Source organism: Spinacia oleracea, chromosome 2 (genome assembly GCF_020520425.1).
Source record: "Spinacia oleracea cultivar Varoflay chromosome 2, BTI_SOV_V1, whole genome shotgun sequence".
Lineage (NCBI taxonomy): Eukaryota > Viridiplantae > Streptophyta > Magnoliopsida > Caryophyllales > Amaranthaceae > Spinacia > Spinacia oleracea.
Genome location: NC_079488.1, coordinates 82,737,371 through 82,752,719, shown reverse-complemented (window position 1 = coordinate 82,752,719; position 15,349 = coordinate 82,737,371). Strand labels below are relative to the sequence as shown.

The 15,349-nt window shown below is 36.2% G+C and overlaps 1 protein-coding gene across 1 annotated transcript; it reads right to left on the bottom strand.

Annotated features, from left to right (window-relative positions):
- Nucleotides 1–239: 239 nt before the first annotated feature.
- On the bottom strand, nucleotides 240–11,821 carry LOC110800111 (synaptotagmin-5). The gene is made up of 13 exons (XM_022005407.2): nucleotides 11,240–11,821; nucleotides 11,041–11,145; nucleotides 10,895–10,945; nucleotides 10,639–10,759; nucleotides 5,741–5,862; nucleotides 5,180–5,281; nucleotides 4,379–4,453; nucleotides 3,450–3,529; nucleotides 3,218–3,368; nucleotides 2,864–3,094; nucleotides 1,059–1,349; nucleotides 756–869; nucleotides 240–599 (listed from the first exon to the last, which is right to left on the bottom strand). Exons 1-13 carry the CDS (start codon nucleotides 11,342–11,344, stop codon nucleotides 456–458), a joined length of 1,692 nt encoding a protein of 563 aa, XP_021861099.1. The 5' UTR covers nucleotides 11,345–11,821; the 3' UTR covers nucleotides 240–455.
- Nucleotides 11,822–15,349: the final 3,528 nt, after the last annotated feature.

The window sequence follows — 15,349 nt, the reverse complement described above, 5'->3', positions numbered from 1 at the left end:
TATTGGGTGTTTAAAACGGTCAAATTCGCTTCTTAAATGATGTGATTTCCTTACAAACGTATATTGTTGAATTAAGGTTATTCCATACCTTTAATTGACAAACATGGTTTTGATAATTCCAAACTTTTTTATATGACAATGGGACACCTTTCATTGTATTGCAAGGTTATTCCATACCTTTCATTGTATTGCGGCGGTATGTACCCCCAATATTAAGGGAAGGACAGAGAAAGAATGAATTCGAGGAACAAAACTGCCACTTTTTTCTTTCAAGTTTCAACAATTTACATCAAATAAACAACTTTACACAGTTTACAGCACTCTATTGCTGCTGGAGGGACATAACAAAATTCAAATGTTTACTTTGCTTCGATGCAACTTCTATTTGCTGATCCCTTTTGTACAAACTCAGAGGAGCAGCAGCATATATAATGTACAGCCGAATCTCAAGTTTCTTAGTCACGATAGACATGTTGAGGCGACCATTTCAAAAACAAACTCACAGTACCCGTTTTTGCTCCATCCAACGGGAAACTTTCTCTATATTCCCCTTCAAGTATAACCCTCGTCAATGTCAAGATGCATCTTCCCATATAATCCTGCAGATTTCAGGAAAATATCATTCAGAGGTTATACCATTTGCTAGGGGAAATAAAAATAAACTTCTTAGTTCACTCTTGACTTCAAAATCAATTTCTAAGCTTTTTTTTTCTAGCAAGTTATTTTCCAGATTATTGATGAAAAGAAATCAGTACCTTCCCGAATGTGTCATGATCCCATACTTCCAGCATTAGCATGTCATGAAGCCCATCCTCAACAAGGAAGTCAAATGTTTGGTTCCATACTGGGTTCAAGCATTCATTCACAACCTGAGAGCACAAAATTATCATGTTACACGTAAGCTTTTCTATTAGGATCATAGTTAATGGGAATGTTATCTCTTAGCAACATATCACAATACAAAAATAATTGACTACGACATACGCACCCCCCAAATAGGGATGCAGATAAAAACATAAAGGAGTTATAAATCCTGTATTTGGTCATCCAACACTTACTCTAGTTTTGTTTTTTGTTTGAGATTTTTTCATAGTAAGTATCACATAAGGATCTGACTTTCCCATTAAATCTGCTGCAGGCAAGTCATCAGCGGAAATCACTGTTACAGACAACACTCCTCTGACAATAACCTCCCTTCTCTTCGGAGCAAGACTGGTGCTATTTTCGACTTCTTGATTCCCATCTTCTCCAGTTTTAAGAACTTTCTCCAAAGAAGTCATAGAGGCCGCAAAAGGATTTGCATCACCGTTCTCTGCACCAAAAGGACAGTATAAAAGCTCTACGTGTACCTACAAAAGACAGTGAAACAACCATTATGAAGAACAAACAAAGAGACATCAAACAGTAAGAATATGCTTGATTACTACTATCCCTGAATCGGAAAGCTTTACAAGCTGACCAAGTAACACAAAAACTTCTGATTCTGAATGAAGCATATCATGCCCTTCATGGCCTCTAGAAGACATAAAACAAACTGCAAGCTTCAGCGTTTATAGTTCGTTCACTTATTTCTAAATAGAATTTTGCTATTTAAGCTTACTTGTCATTGAGTGAATCAGATTGAACTATTTCAAGGTAATGATGAAGTATTAGGACAAAATATTATGGTTCAATACATAAGTGTTTTTTCTTGTTCTTTTGAAAGAATGTCGCATGAAATTTTTAGTAAGACACATGAAAAATTCAAGTATCCAACACAATGATTTATTAGACGGTACAAACATTGAGAAAAAGCAAGGAGTACATATCAATTACATTTTTTAGCTGTTCATGGAAGTAAACAGATTGAACACCAAGGTGCTCACACTAAGCTTGTTAATATGTTTCGCGATGTTTTCACTAGTTATTCCAGTGTATTAATTCACTTACAGCCCTAAAACCATCCAACATGATACCATTAAAGATCAAAAAATAGTCCATAATTTACAGGTACAGCCATTATGTTTGTCGGTGGAACAAGAAAATGGTTTATAAAGATCCAATCTTGTGCAAACTACTGGAATCATAGTCAATAATTTACAGGTACAACTAGGCCAATCACAAACATCTAATCAAGCTACTACACCTGCTATACACTTGTAATCACAGATAGACAATTTAAGATCGATGATTAAAATCAAAGGAACTGCAGTCAATTTGCGATAAAGAAGTGGCAGATAGTTAATAAGCTGCTTGGTTCAGTCAATCACAAATTTCAATATCATCATTACCCCATTGCCTCAAAGAGGCTCCCGCAACAGGCGGGATTGGGGGGGGGGGGGGTTGCGCATACGCAACCTTACCCCTGCCATTGCAGAGAGGTTGTTTCTCAGTCCATCACAAATCAAAACAGAAATTTTATCCAAGAGTAGCTCCAAGTCCAACTCATAAAGATGGCAGAAACATATTCTTTCTTACTAGCGTGTCCCACGGTGAACCTTCACCTAGTTACTGTTAATATCACATGTAGTGTTTAAAATGTAGAGAGGCAGTTTCATCACTTTTCAAAACCTTTTTTTTCGATCCTCAAATATCCTTATTCGTGTGAAGAAAAAGGCATTGATAATAATTGGCTCGATCGTTGATTCACATTCATACGAATGCATATACTTATTAGGTTACAAAAGAATGCGTAACCAGTGCATGAGGGGGTTCCGGAGAAACGCCTTTTAATATATTAGTATTGTATGACATTCAAAGTTTAAATTCCAATAACTTCGAACAACTATAGCTAAGATAATAGTCACAATAGTCATTGTCCAAGATCTGGTTATGAAAAATAATGTACTAAAAACTTTTAATGGAAAGGATATTGTATTTTTACCTGCCCTCTGTTTTTAGCATCTCTCTGAACCTCTAAATCTTTGACTAGTTTGAGCCACACATCCTTCACTTTACCAGGCTCAAGATCTTTTAGCTGGACCTGAGCACAGCCTATAAGTTCAGCCGCCTGAAGACCTTCATCGTCATAAATTCTAACCACCAAGTGTTGGGTAGATTTATCTTCAACTATGAATTCAAAGTGTTCATTCCAGATTGGATTCAACTGGTTATTCTGAAGATCCAAGAAAATAAATTAATCCAATGTATACTTCCTAAACATTAAAATATACTCCGTTTAAAGTAAAAGAAAAATTGAAAAAAAAAAAACCCAAAGACATGATGTGAAATTACTTACAATTGTCTTACTGGTCTTTGTCCTATCACGTGTGGGTCGTACATATAAAACAGCAAAGGGATCTGATTTTCCGATCAGATCTTTATTTGTCAGCTCTTTAGCTTGCACAAGCTTCACCTCCAGCATCCCAACAGGCTTTAATTCTAAGTCACTGATGAATACAGATATTGCAAATTAATATGGTATTCCAACATCAATACTATGGCTCTATAAAATAATCACTGTTGTGTACCTATAGTCCCCAGGCAGAATGGGGATGATTTTCCGAACAGGCCACATGATAGAATCTTCAATTGCGTCCCTTATTGTGCCCTGCACAAGCAATAGTGATGTTGTATTCATCTAAAGAGAAACTCCATGCATGAATGAGAAATGCAAGGCAAAGCATAGCAGCTACAGCACTTCAAAAATGAGAAGGGGTTACAAACACATTTGAAAAAAGAATATTCTGTTCAGTACCACTAGATTCCTAGAACACCAAAACTTTGAAACACTACTAGCATTAGCATGAACCTAGACTGAATCTCCTACTATTTATTGTTGCAAATAAGAAAAGTTGCGGCCATACCAACTTACCAAGTCACCCAAGATCTCATTGGATACACCCCACATATCCAAATTCAGGATAACCAACACGGGCAAGTGGCAGTAAGTTGGCCAGACCGCTAGATTTTTCCTTGTAAACACTCGTTGTATCTTTATGATTACTTACTGACACAATACACGGGTCATTTCTCTAGAGGACTAATTTGATTAAGGATTAGCCTATACGTCTGAATATCCACAAATATTGCCTATAGCATGATTCTAACTACATGGTATTCTGTAATTATTACGGACATGTTATCTAGAGACCAGTACCTCCAAAGGTGCATCAGACAAAATCATTTGTCCAGTGGAAGAACATACGCAAGAGGAGGGAAAATAAAAAGTTAAGCTGGTGCCATATACAAATGATTTTGTCCTGGGAAGGGACAGCCAGCTTTTTATTTTCCAGCCAAGACTACAATAACTAAAATAAGCACTTCAAAAATGAGAAGGGACAAGGCAAAACATACAGCTACAGCACTTCAAAAGCATACAATCCAGTTTCAGCACCTAATATCGTACAGCCAAGACTACAATAACTAAAATAACAATAAAAAAATAAAATCACCAAACCTCAATAGCATCAGACAGCCCTGGGATTGCAGAAATGTCTCCACCAATAACCTTCAGAGTCAAATCCAGCTTTTTCTGCAGCGACAAAGTATCAAACTACTAGTGAGAAACTGTACAACAGACACAAGCAAGCATGGGAATCAAATTGTGTGCACACACCAGAAACAAGTAAAAAATAATATTCTTTGGCAGCCTAAAACATTTCATTTCCTCCAAACCTAATATTTTAGTTCATCTCATCAAACGGAAGTCATCTGTAAACGGGTTTGGGTTTCATCACTTGATGAGCATGGTTTATGGATTTTGTCGAAGCAATCAAACTTGGGCGCAGCATGATACAAGCATACAACCCCCCCCCCCCCCCCTTCCCAAGACAAACTACTTCCCTTCTATTTAGGTCAACATTTTCCATTGGCTGCTAGAAGAGTCTGGGAAAGCTTCTTCAAGGCTTACCTAAAAAGAATTTTTAATACAGTCAACAACTCAACAACCACTCCCCCTTCAAGGTAATTAAAGGAAGCTAGTCGAAACTCTCAAGCTAAAAAAGGTATGTTTGCACTTGACACCACGTCATATAAAATCACCCAATTCCAAAAAGATAATGAGTATTACATGCTAAAGTTTAATAGTTTTGAACACATACAATATTGCGCTAGTTTAGCCAGAGAAAATGCAATAAAATGCAGTTGCTTTATTAAAGTTATTCCGAAAGCCATGAGGCCAATGATCCATGGTTTTGAGTTTTGGAACTATTCTCCGCAATTTGTCACAAAGGCAAGAAAATTTTCAGCAGTGACTTACCTTTTTTCTCAAAGAGAAGCTGACAGCTCCAAAACCTGGAAACTCTGGAACTAAAGGCTTAAAGATCAGCCTGAATACACCTGTGAATCCGATATCTTTTACCTACATCAAGAATACCAATAAATCTCCAAGAAAGAGGTCTCAATACTTGCATCATAGCCAACATTACTACTTTCATTTAAATCAGCTAATGAAAAATAAGTAAATAACTATAAAAAGGCTGCAAAAGATTTTTCATGACAGCATCCTTCACTTCTCACAAATTGGCTCTATCCAACACATTTTACTTCTGAAGAATGTCTGCATAGTAACAAATATTTGCAGATGCATTTACATGCTTTTAGTTAAGGTCCAACACAGGGCTATGAGATTGAACTAATGATAGTTATGAAAACCTTGAAAGATTCTCAATAGGACCCAAACAGCTGACTATTCTTAAAATAGCACATAAACAAATAGAAAGAATATTATATCAAAACATACAAGTAAATATCAAACACAGGCTTTCACAACCAAACGGCTGACCAGCCTCTTTAAAAGAAATCGAACATATTGCTATACCTGCACAGGAAGCGATACACCAAGCCTAGTCTTAATATCGAGAATGATGCTCGGATTTCCATCCCAGTTCATTTCTAACTCCATGGTAACACCTTCACTTTCGTCTTCAATGATAGCAACACCTGAAAGATCAAAAGCAACCACACCAACATCAATATTTAATACTATACCTTCAAATAAACATACCTATATTATTGTTTACAAGATGTGAAAATTTAGCAGCTAATTCTGCAGCCTACAATCATAAATCTTGACTTACACCTCTAAATTTTGGGGCTGTTTGGTTGGGGGGAATGAAGAAAAGGAAAGGCAATTAGAACCCTTATTTCCCTTAGTGGCTGTTTGGTACCCCTCTCTTTTCATTCCCTTTCCGCTTTTTTATCTTTTTGAAGTTCCCCGAAACGACTCTATATTGATTCCCCACCCTACCCTGGGACATTAGTTTTCCCTTATTCTCCTCTACAACTCCCATCCACTCTACGGCAACACTACACTGCCTTGTACTTCTACGGTTCCATCGGCAACTGCTGACTACCATATCTAGTAACTTATTTTACCACTAGCACCACCGATCCGCCACCATTACAGTCAACAAATATGTTCAACAATTGAATAAAAACCAACCGAAAAATGTTCCATAAGTTGGAGGTGTTGCCGACGGGCATGTAAATTGTTATACGAACATGCATATGGTAACATCCAACTATCGTGGTCGATTTCGGCAACCAAAACCCAAATTTGAGCTTATGAGTGCTCGAATTAGGCCATAAATGGGCACATCTACTCGTGAGTTAGCCATGGGTTTGTGGCTCTGCTTTATTAACCGGGCGATCACCACCGCCAACTCCCACACCAGCACCAGACTCTTCTGTGTGTAACAGCCCTAACCTAACACCTATTCATTAGAGAGAGAGAGAGAGAGAGAGAGAGAGAGAGAGAGAGAAAATTTGTAATTTTTAAATCATCTTATTGCCATATTATTGTAATACAGTAATAATAGGTGGGTTTTTATAGGAAATAATAAATTTTACTTTTGTGGAAATGGGGAAAATAAGGGTTAAACGGGGGAAAATAGAGGGAAGCATGGGAAAAATCCTAAAAATAGGAAAAGACGTCTACAAAATATTTAAAAAATATGGGGAGGGGTAATACATGATTTGGGACCTCGCGGGGTGCCCGTGAGGTCATGTGTTGCTATTTTCAGAAAGGTTTTGGGAAGTTCATGCATGACTTGGATAGTTGGATGTGCATGATTCCAAACTTATATTTATAAAAACATGTTTGTTTTTCATTTTAAAATAATTATTATTATTGGGTAAATTAGGTGAAAATAGGGTGGAAATTAGGAAAAATAGGCGAATTGTTTGGAAAATAGTATGATGAAGGTTCCATTGAGAATTCATATAAGAGACATCATTTGAAGTACCCACCTTGTTAACTCCAACATACATGCATCAAAAATATTAACAACCCAATGAAAACAGACTACATAAATGATTATCACGCACACACCATTGCAAACCAACATAGTTTTCAAATGAATGGAGTTATGTTTCATTAATGAACCAACATGTTGGATGGATGAGTTGTTGAGATTATTTCTTGTGGATTTTGACCAACAACCAATAAAAACAAGGGAATAGTTGGGGGAATTATTCATATAGGAGACGTCATTTCAAACACCCACCTTGTTACATCCACTCATCCATTCATCTTATAGGCAGCAAAACAATTAACGTACAAACCAACAAATGAAGCGGTAAGTGGGTAAGAAAATGAGGAAGTATGCCACTAGAGCATCATCACTCCCAAAACATATCAGAGAGTTGTGTTGTGTTGTTGGATGAAGATGATGAGATGGAAGAGGACATTGGTGGAGATGAGGATTACCAAGGAAAAGGCATGTGTATGACGATAGTGATATTGAGTACTGGTAATTTAGGATTCCTCCTATCAAGCTTGAAGAACTATTGTGTTTTCTTTTCTTTCTACTTATCACCAAGGAGAAGTCTCTAATAAGTACTTTGTCGTTTAGCGGTATGTTGGTAACAAATTGTGCTTCATTTTGTCCATTATGCATTACTAATATAGTGATGTTTTTGTTCTATACCGAATTTTTAGAAATTTATTTGCGCCTCATATCCAAAAGGCACGCGCCTGAGCCTTGCATGTGCACCTTACACCTTTTAAAATTAAACTACTACGTGGTTAGAACCTACATGTCGTGTACCCAGCGCTCGAGCATTGTGCGTATGATCTGGTCGTTGTCCCTTTGTCTATGTGGTGCTTACCATGCCTAGCAGCTCCCATGCTCCAGTGCCCATGTGCCATGCACCAACTCCCTTTTTTTTGTCAAGGCATGTCTGACTCCCGATTGTTGTGCCTTAGTTTGGGCATGTGGCGCTTTCCATGCCTAGCAACTCCAATGTTCCACTGCCCATGTCATATGTACCAACACCCTTTCTTTTGCCAAGGCATGTCCACCGCCTATGTAGGCATAGAAGTTACCCACACATGGCATAATTCTATCTCATGTACGCGTGCATGAATGCCTTGGTATGTAGCCAAAATTATCCAAATGCACCGGCTAACCTATGTGAGCAATATATAGGCATGTTTAGGGATTAGGGGGAGAGGAACGAATCGAAAAGGAAGATTATGGGCTAGGAAAGTTGAGAGGGGAACTCTTAGGATAGGCATGATGATGGACAGTTGATGCCTGGTGGGGAAGGAAGGAAAAAAGCATAGTCAATTCCCATTACCGTGTACGCCATAGAAGAAAGATACGGATTTCATTCCCTAATCAAACCAAACAAAAGTAACAATTTCCCTTTCTTGATTCTTTTCCCCTTGTTTCCTTTCTTGATTCTTTTCCCCTTCCAACATGCGAACCAAACAACCCCTTATACCTGAATCTTGCTATTTTTCTCAAAAAGTCCCATAAGAAATACATCACTTCGAATAGCTTTAAATCGACTACATGAATATAAAGCATGCAGTATCAAGTCCTTACATAGTTTCTTCAATGGACATTCACTACTAAACCTTGTGCACTGCACTCATAAGAGTTATCCCATCTTTGTTTACACCAAAGTCTAGTTTGATCTTTAAAAGGATTAGCTGAAGAACCAACACTAACTTTCACTATACATGTTGTATCAAATACTCAAGAAAGGAGCAGCAGCATATAATGCAACACAAAAACATCTAGGGTAGAAGATCACTAGTACTAGATGTGAGAGACAAATGTCAGTGAAGGAAATATATTTTTAAGAAAAGGAGCATACCATCAATTTATAGCTTCAATATCAGGAAAGGAAATATATTTAGCTGCCTATAACAATTCTAATACTACTGTAGTATTCCAATTCAAACTTCTCTTAGTGATTTGAGGCTTCTATAGTCTTATGTCAAAGTGGTTGTTGTTATACATTTTCTTGATGAAACCATTCATTTTCTTTGGGTCTATCCTTTCAAATAAAAATTCGAAGTAACTAATAAATCTATTCTTATACCCATTTCGTACGTGAAATAGAACATAACAATGTAATATTCGCAAAGAATTAAATAACACCCCCTTCCCTGAACCATGCTCATCAAACAAGTAGTTTTCTATTTTCCTTTCTTCTTCTCAAGAAGGTATGCTGTTTAAAGGAACTACAAATAAAAATGACTTGGAATCTTCCTATGTCTTTGTTCCTCCTCCGCACTAGCTGGAAGCTGCATGTATTACCATTCTTCTCCATTCTTTAGTGTTTTACACACAAACTCTTCGTTATAGCACCCCCAATTATCTCTGAACCACAGAACCCTTTCTAACTCATCTTCCGTGTCCCCAAATCACCACATGGCATCACTCATAAAATAGCTCCCAAGTCCACACACTGGGTGCCCTTTTTAGTTTCCTCCTAACCAACACAGTCAACATTGTTTGATCTCTTCACAAAAATAATAATTATTCACATCATTTACGTTTGATGCAAAAAAACACACCTCTTCAAGCATCTTACATTCATTCAATCCATCTACCTATTTTTTCCTCGTTGTCCATGACGAGTTTCCCCCCTTGTACACCGACATCTATTTCTTCCCTTGAGCTACTCTTGTCCTTCATGCCTCTCAAGCCCTCTCACCTCAACGACGTAGTTTATTATTGGCTAAATCTCGTTTCCACTATCACCTGCCTATTCTGACAGAAGTCGGGGTGACTGCATTGACACCCATCACTCTATTTCAGGTCATTGTGATTCCCTCAGCAACAATATCATCTCTTAGTCCTCAAAGTCTCAAGCTATCCTATCCAACTCTAGTGTCATGGCAAAATATAGTGCGATTTCCGATGCCATTTCTAAAACATGTAGCACTCAAAACTTGCTCCTTTAACTTCATAGAATCTCCACGTGACCGGGAAAATATAGTGTAAGATGTCACCACAGTTGACCTTTCTAGTTACCCAAGGATATCAATCCATCATCACAGAAAACATGCAGAATTGAACAATCATTTTGGTACGAGAAAGCAGTCCTTGGTCACGTAAAATTCCATGTCTTTCATATGACCTTTGTATACAATACACGGATATAATCACTAAGGCTATCTTAAGCTCTTTTGATCCTCGATCAACTCTGAGTGTTTGTAATCAGTAATCCTCACGCTCCATCTATGGGGAAGCGATAAAGGAATAAAGGGTTCTTATTTATATTATGTACTATGGATTTTGTTGCATCTTGGTGCACACCCCTTGTACCTACATTGGCTACATATATACTTCAAATCTCCATATTCATAATATACGGAGTACTTCACAAGGAGAGCCCGAAAGCCACCATTATACACATATGAAATACTAATATTTAGAGAAGCAAAAATCATATAACAACAAAAACAACATTAAGTACCTGTAAATTGAGGAGCAACAGTTCCAAGAGTGAACTTGGAAAATTTTAAGGAAGACAATATAATTGGTCTATATTGCTCTAGTAGTGGCTCCACTGATTCCCTTATTAGCTCTGATGCTGCCTATTAATTAATAAATAACAATAAACAATAGACACCTAAAGTTACGTATATAACAAAAATAAATAAAAATCACATAGCAAAAACTTTTTTTAATTTATTTTTTGTAATTAATAACACAAATTAAAAATAAATTACCTGATCAATAAAAGGCCAAAGTTTGGTAAGATGGGAATTAAGCCAATTCATCTGAAAATCCCAACCCACAAAATTTAAGTAATTAATTATTTAAAAACAAAATTACATGAAAATTAAAAAAGAAAAAGGGAGAAAAAAAAAAGGACCTTTTGACGATTAGAGAAGACAACCCAAGAAGGATAGTAAGGAGGAGGAAGCAACTTTCTAGAATCTTCCACTGTCATTCTCGCAAACGCCGCAATCGTCGCCGCCTACAGAAAAAAAAACACAAAAATTAAAATTAAACCAAAAATTACCATCTCGACGAAAAAACAACATTAATTAATAGAATTTAGTTAAAGATACCAGTTGAGAGCGAGATTTGGATCTGGCATTTTCACAACGAACAAAAGCGACGATAATCAACAGACCCACTATAGTACCCATGAATAAACCCATGAAAAACGACATTTTTTCACTTCAGTTTCTGTAACTAAGCTTCAATTAACTCAATTTGTTTGCAAAAATTGCTTTGAACACTGCTAAAAAGTGCTGATTTTTGAGTGATTTCAAAGCTTCTGCAATTTGAAAGAGAGAAAAGAATGGCGGGTTATCTTGAAGAAGAAGAAGAAGAATAAAATTAAAAAATTAGGGTTTAAGGGAAGTTGAAACGAATTAAGAAATTTGACTGAGAATCCAGCGTGATTTGATTTGATTTTTTTGGGGGGCGCTGTTTGTGCCTGCCAATCAAATCTTTTTCTCGAGGAGAGAGAGAGAGACTGTGGAGTGGGGGTTGTTTAACTGTAACGTCTACTGTAAAGTTGTTGCCGACATTTTTCTGTTTTGGAGAGTGAGGAAAAGGCATGAGTTGCATGATCATATTGGAATGACATCTCCCGCAGAGGAAAAAATCACCACATAAAAATTTAGAGTGGTAACTGAGTCATTTTGGTAAGGTTAGATCTAATCAATTTGGATCAATTTATACTTAGGTGAAGATAAATTGGGTTGATTAGTTTGGGTGAGTTTGGATGGGGTTAAGCCGGGTTAAGTCATGTTAGGTCAGATCTTTTTTTGGTTTATTATTAATATGCTTATTACCATAAAATATTCGTTATTACTATACTAGGCACATTGTTATCAATTACGTTTAGTTCAGGTCGGGTCAACTAACCCAGGCTCAAATGCTCAATGTTTTGGGTAGAGTTTTAAGTCTCGATTTGGGTATTCGATTAGATGTCAATTTTATCGGGTCTACTATTAATTTTGTTGACATACGGAGTATATATTTTAGAAGTGAAGGATAAGAAAATTCCTAACCGCATGATCTTAGAAATAGGGGTATGTCCCTCGCTAGCATGTCAACTGATCAAGCATTATACCACTTCAACTCAGAGTATCTTATTGCTAGTCACTTGAATGGTTAAGTATATAGTCATCTGACACTTTCATTCACAATCCGTGTCTTGTCTAATTTCGTACAGAATAATAAGATTACATCACATAAGCTAACACATACGAATGATGAATTTCTCAAACAAAAGCTTTAAAATGTATTTATCTTAATCTTACCTTATTGTTCATATTCAACTACCAATGGAGAAGCCGGTAAGGCATCTACAACGAATTAAGATGTCAATAAGAAAAGTAGGAAAAGAGATAGAAATAGTAATTGCACATTAAAGAGGGGGGATTAAGACCAAACCTTATTCAATTAAGGACATACATTTATAGAAAAATTGAGTATGCTAGTACACCATGCCAAGAAAGGCATTTAAAGTGTAGTACAAGCGTTATGGACGCGTGGTTGGAAGGTTTATTTGGGGCGAATAAGTGAGCCCAATGAGAATCAAACTGTTGAGTTAACTTTCATTTATTTATTTATTTTGGTACGAATGAGCCACAAAAGTGGCGATGGGAATCGATCTCAGGATCACCTGTAATCGGGATGAAAACTTTTACCAACTGAGCTATCAATCTCTGTAGTAAATTAATAGTTAAACTAATGATTCCAATTCCCCTACATCTAAAATTCAAAATAAGTCGTTAACTGAAAGTTCAAGCATCAAGCCCCTCCCTTCATTCAGTGGCAGATCTTTAGTATGGTCTAGGGTGCCTGACTCCCATACATACAATCTTGCAGAGTAATTTTAGCCCCCCACAAAAGTTGAGTATTCATCTAATTAAATTGTTCAAGATCTGTCACCCATGTCACTAAACAAGTCGTTACAACGTTAGTTCACGTACTTATAGCTAATTCTCGAACGTTAAACACTTATATTGTGCTTAAATATTGATTAAACTGTAATCATTATTATTATTATTATTATTATTATTATTATTATTATTATTATTATTATTGTTATAAAATATATATTAGGATGGATGCCCATTATACCCTTACCCCTATATAATATATGTATGTGTATATATTATATACGTAGTATATGTCTATGGATATGGATGAATAATACATAACCGACATACAGTTTCTCTCTTCCTCTTCCTCCCCTTCTCTCTACTTTTATAATACGTTATCAGCACCATTGCTAATTGTTGATGGAAATCAAAGGAAACCGCGACTAAACAACAGAAATCTAAATAGAATCATCATCGTCAATGTAAGTTTATACATTATTTTCCAACGGTATGTATAATATTTGTTGGATTATTTTCTTAAATCATTATACGCTTTCATAACCGTAATTTTCTGATGTTATAAGTTTAGACACTTTGATATTTTAATGTTTTAATTTAGATCTGTTACAAAGACATAATTCTTTCGCTTTGATTTCGCATCTAATTTGATATTTAAATCACGTCTTATCCACGTCTTTAATGTTTTAATCATGTCGTTTGATTTCGCATGTAATTCATGATTTTGATCCCTCGCATATACACGATTTTATTAATTTTGATTTTACATGATTTTATTAATTTTGATTTTATTTAAAATCACGTATTATTCATTTTTACTTTGCAGTATATATTGTTTCCTTTTTGTTTTGTTTTGTTATAAACTTGTTAATTAGTGCACTACGTTTTGTGGAGTAATCAAGTTGTATTTTATTCTTAATTTTGTATACCCATACGACTTATCTAGATAATCATGACATTATGATAATACAGTATCAGGTGTGCCTATATGATACTTTATATGATATTTAATTAGTGGAATTGCATATACAATACCCTATATGATACTCAACAACCGTCAAATTTTGTATATTTACCAAATGCCGCCAAACTTCGTATATGTTACATGTTCATTGGATTTGTTTTGATAAGACTAATTAAGTTTTGGTCTTGCTGCGATTGTTTTCCATGCAATGCCTCAGTATGTTAATTTAGTATGTTATTTAGATACTTCATATTATGCTTATGTAAATTACGATTTGATGTGAATATGTTTATTATATGCAAGTCTTAATTAATTAATATTATTATCTTGTATAGTGAATCATGTCAAACCTAGAAAAACTTGAGATTGTGGCCCTTGATATTACTGGAAAAATTATTTGTCATGGGTGTTAGATGCTGAAATACACCTAGATGCTAAAGGGCTTGGTGACACAATAAAAGAAGGAAATAAAGCAACATGTCAAGATAAAGCTAAAGCTATGATATTTCTTCGCCATCACCTCCATGAAGGGCTTAAAACTGAGTATCTGACAGTTAAAGACCCACAAATCCTTTGGAGTAATTTAAAGGAAAGGTATGACCACCAGAAAACTGTGATATTGCCAAAGGCTCGTTATGATTGGTTGCATTTGAGATTACAATATTTTAAATCTGTGAGTGAATATAATTCAGCCATGTTTAAAATTACTTCTCAACTGAAATTATGTGGAGAGAAATTACTGATGCAGATATGTTAGAAAAAACATACTCCACTTTTCATGCAAACAATGTTGTCCTGCAGACACAGTATCGAGAAAAAGGTTTTAAAAAATATTCTGAATTGATATCTTGTCTTCTTGTGGCCGAACAAAATAATGAGCTGTTAATGAAAAATCATGAAGCACGCCCTACTGGCTCAACTCCATTCCCTGAAGCGAATGTGACATCCCATAGCGGGAAAATATCAAAGAATAAAGACCATACCAGCAGCAGGGGTCGTGGTCGTGGCCATGGCCAATGGCGAGGCCGTGGGCGTGGACGTGGTTTTGGTGGCTATGGTAGAGGTCGTGGAGGTTATTACAAGAGCTCATTCCCACATGAAGTGGGACCGCAAAGATGGTAAAGGTGAGAAAGGAAAAAGTGACAATATGACTAGTGTTTGTTATCGTTGTGGAGGAAAAGGCCATTGGTCACGCGTATGTCGCACTCCAAAACACCTTGTTGACCTTTATCAATCATCATTGAAGAAGAAAGGAAATAATATTGAGACCAATCTTGTATTTGAAGATGGCGAAGGTGATTTTGAGTCTGGTGATACAACTCACCTAGAAGTTGCAGATTTCTTTACTTCCCCTG

Excerpts from the sequence above, each read along its gene's own strand:
- LOC110800111 (XM_022005407.2), bottom strand. The coding sequence starts at position 11,344 with ATGTCGTTTTTCATGGGTTTATTCATGGGTACTATAGTGGGTCTGTTG. Across the intron at positions 11,146-11,239 it reads CCAAATCTCGCTCTCAACTG|GCGGCGACGATTGCGGCGTT; the intron begins GTATCTTTAACT and ends TTTTTTCTGTAG. Across the intron at positions 3,095-3,217 it reads CAAAGACCAGTAAGACAATT|AATAACCAGTTGAATCCAAT; the intron begins GTAAGTAATTTC and ends TTGGATCTTCAG.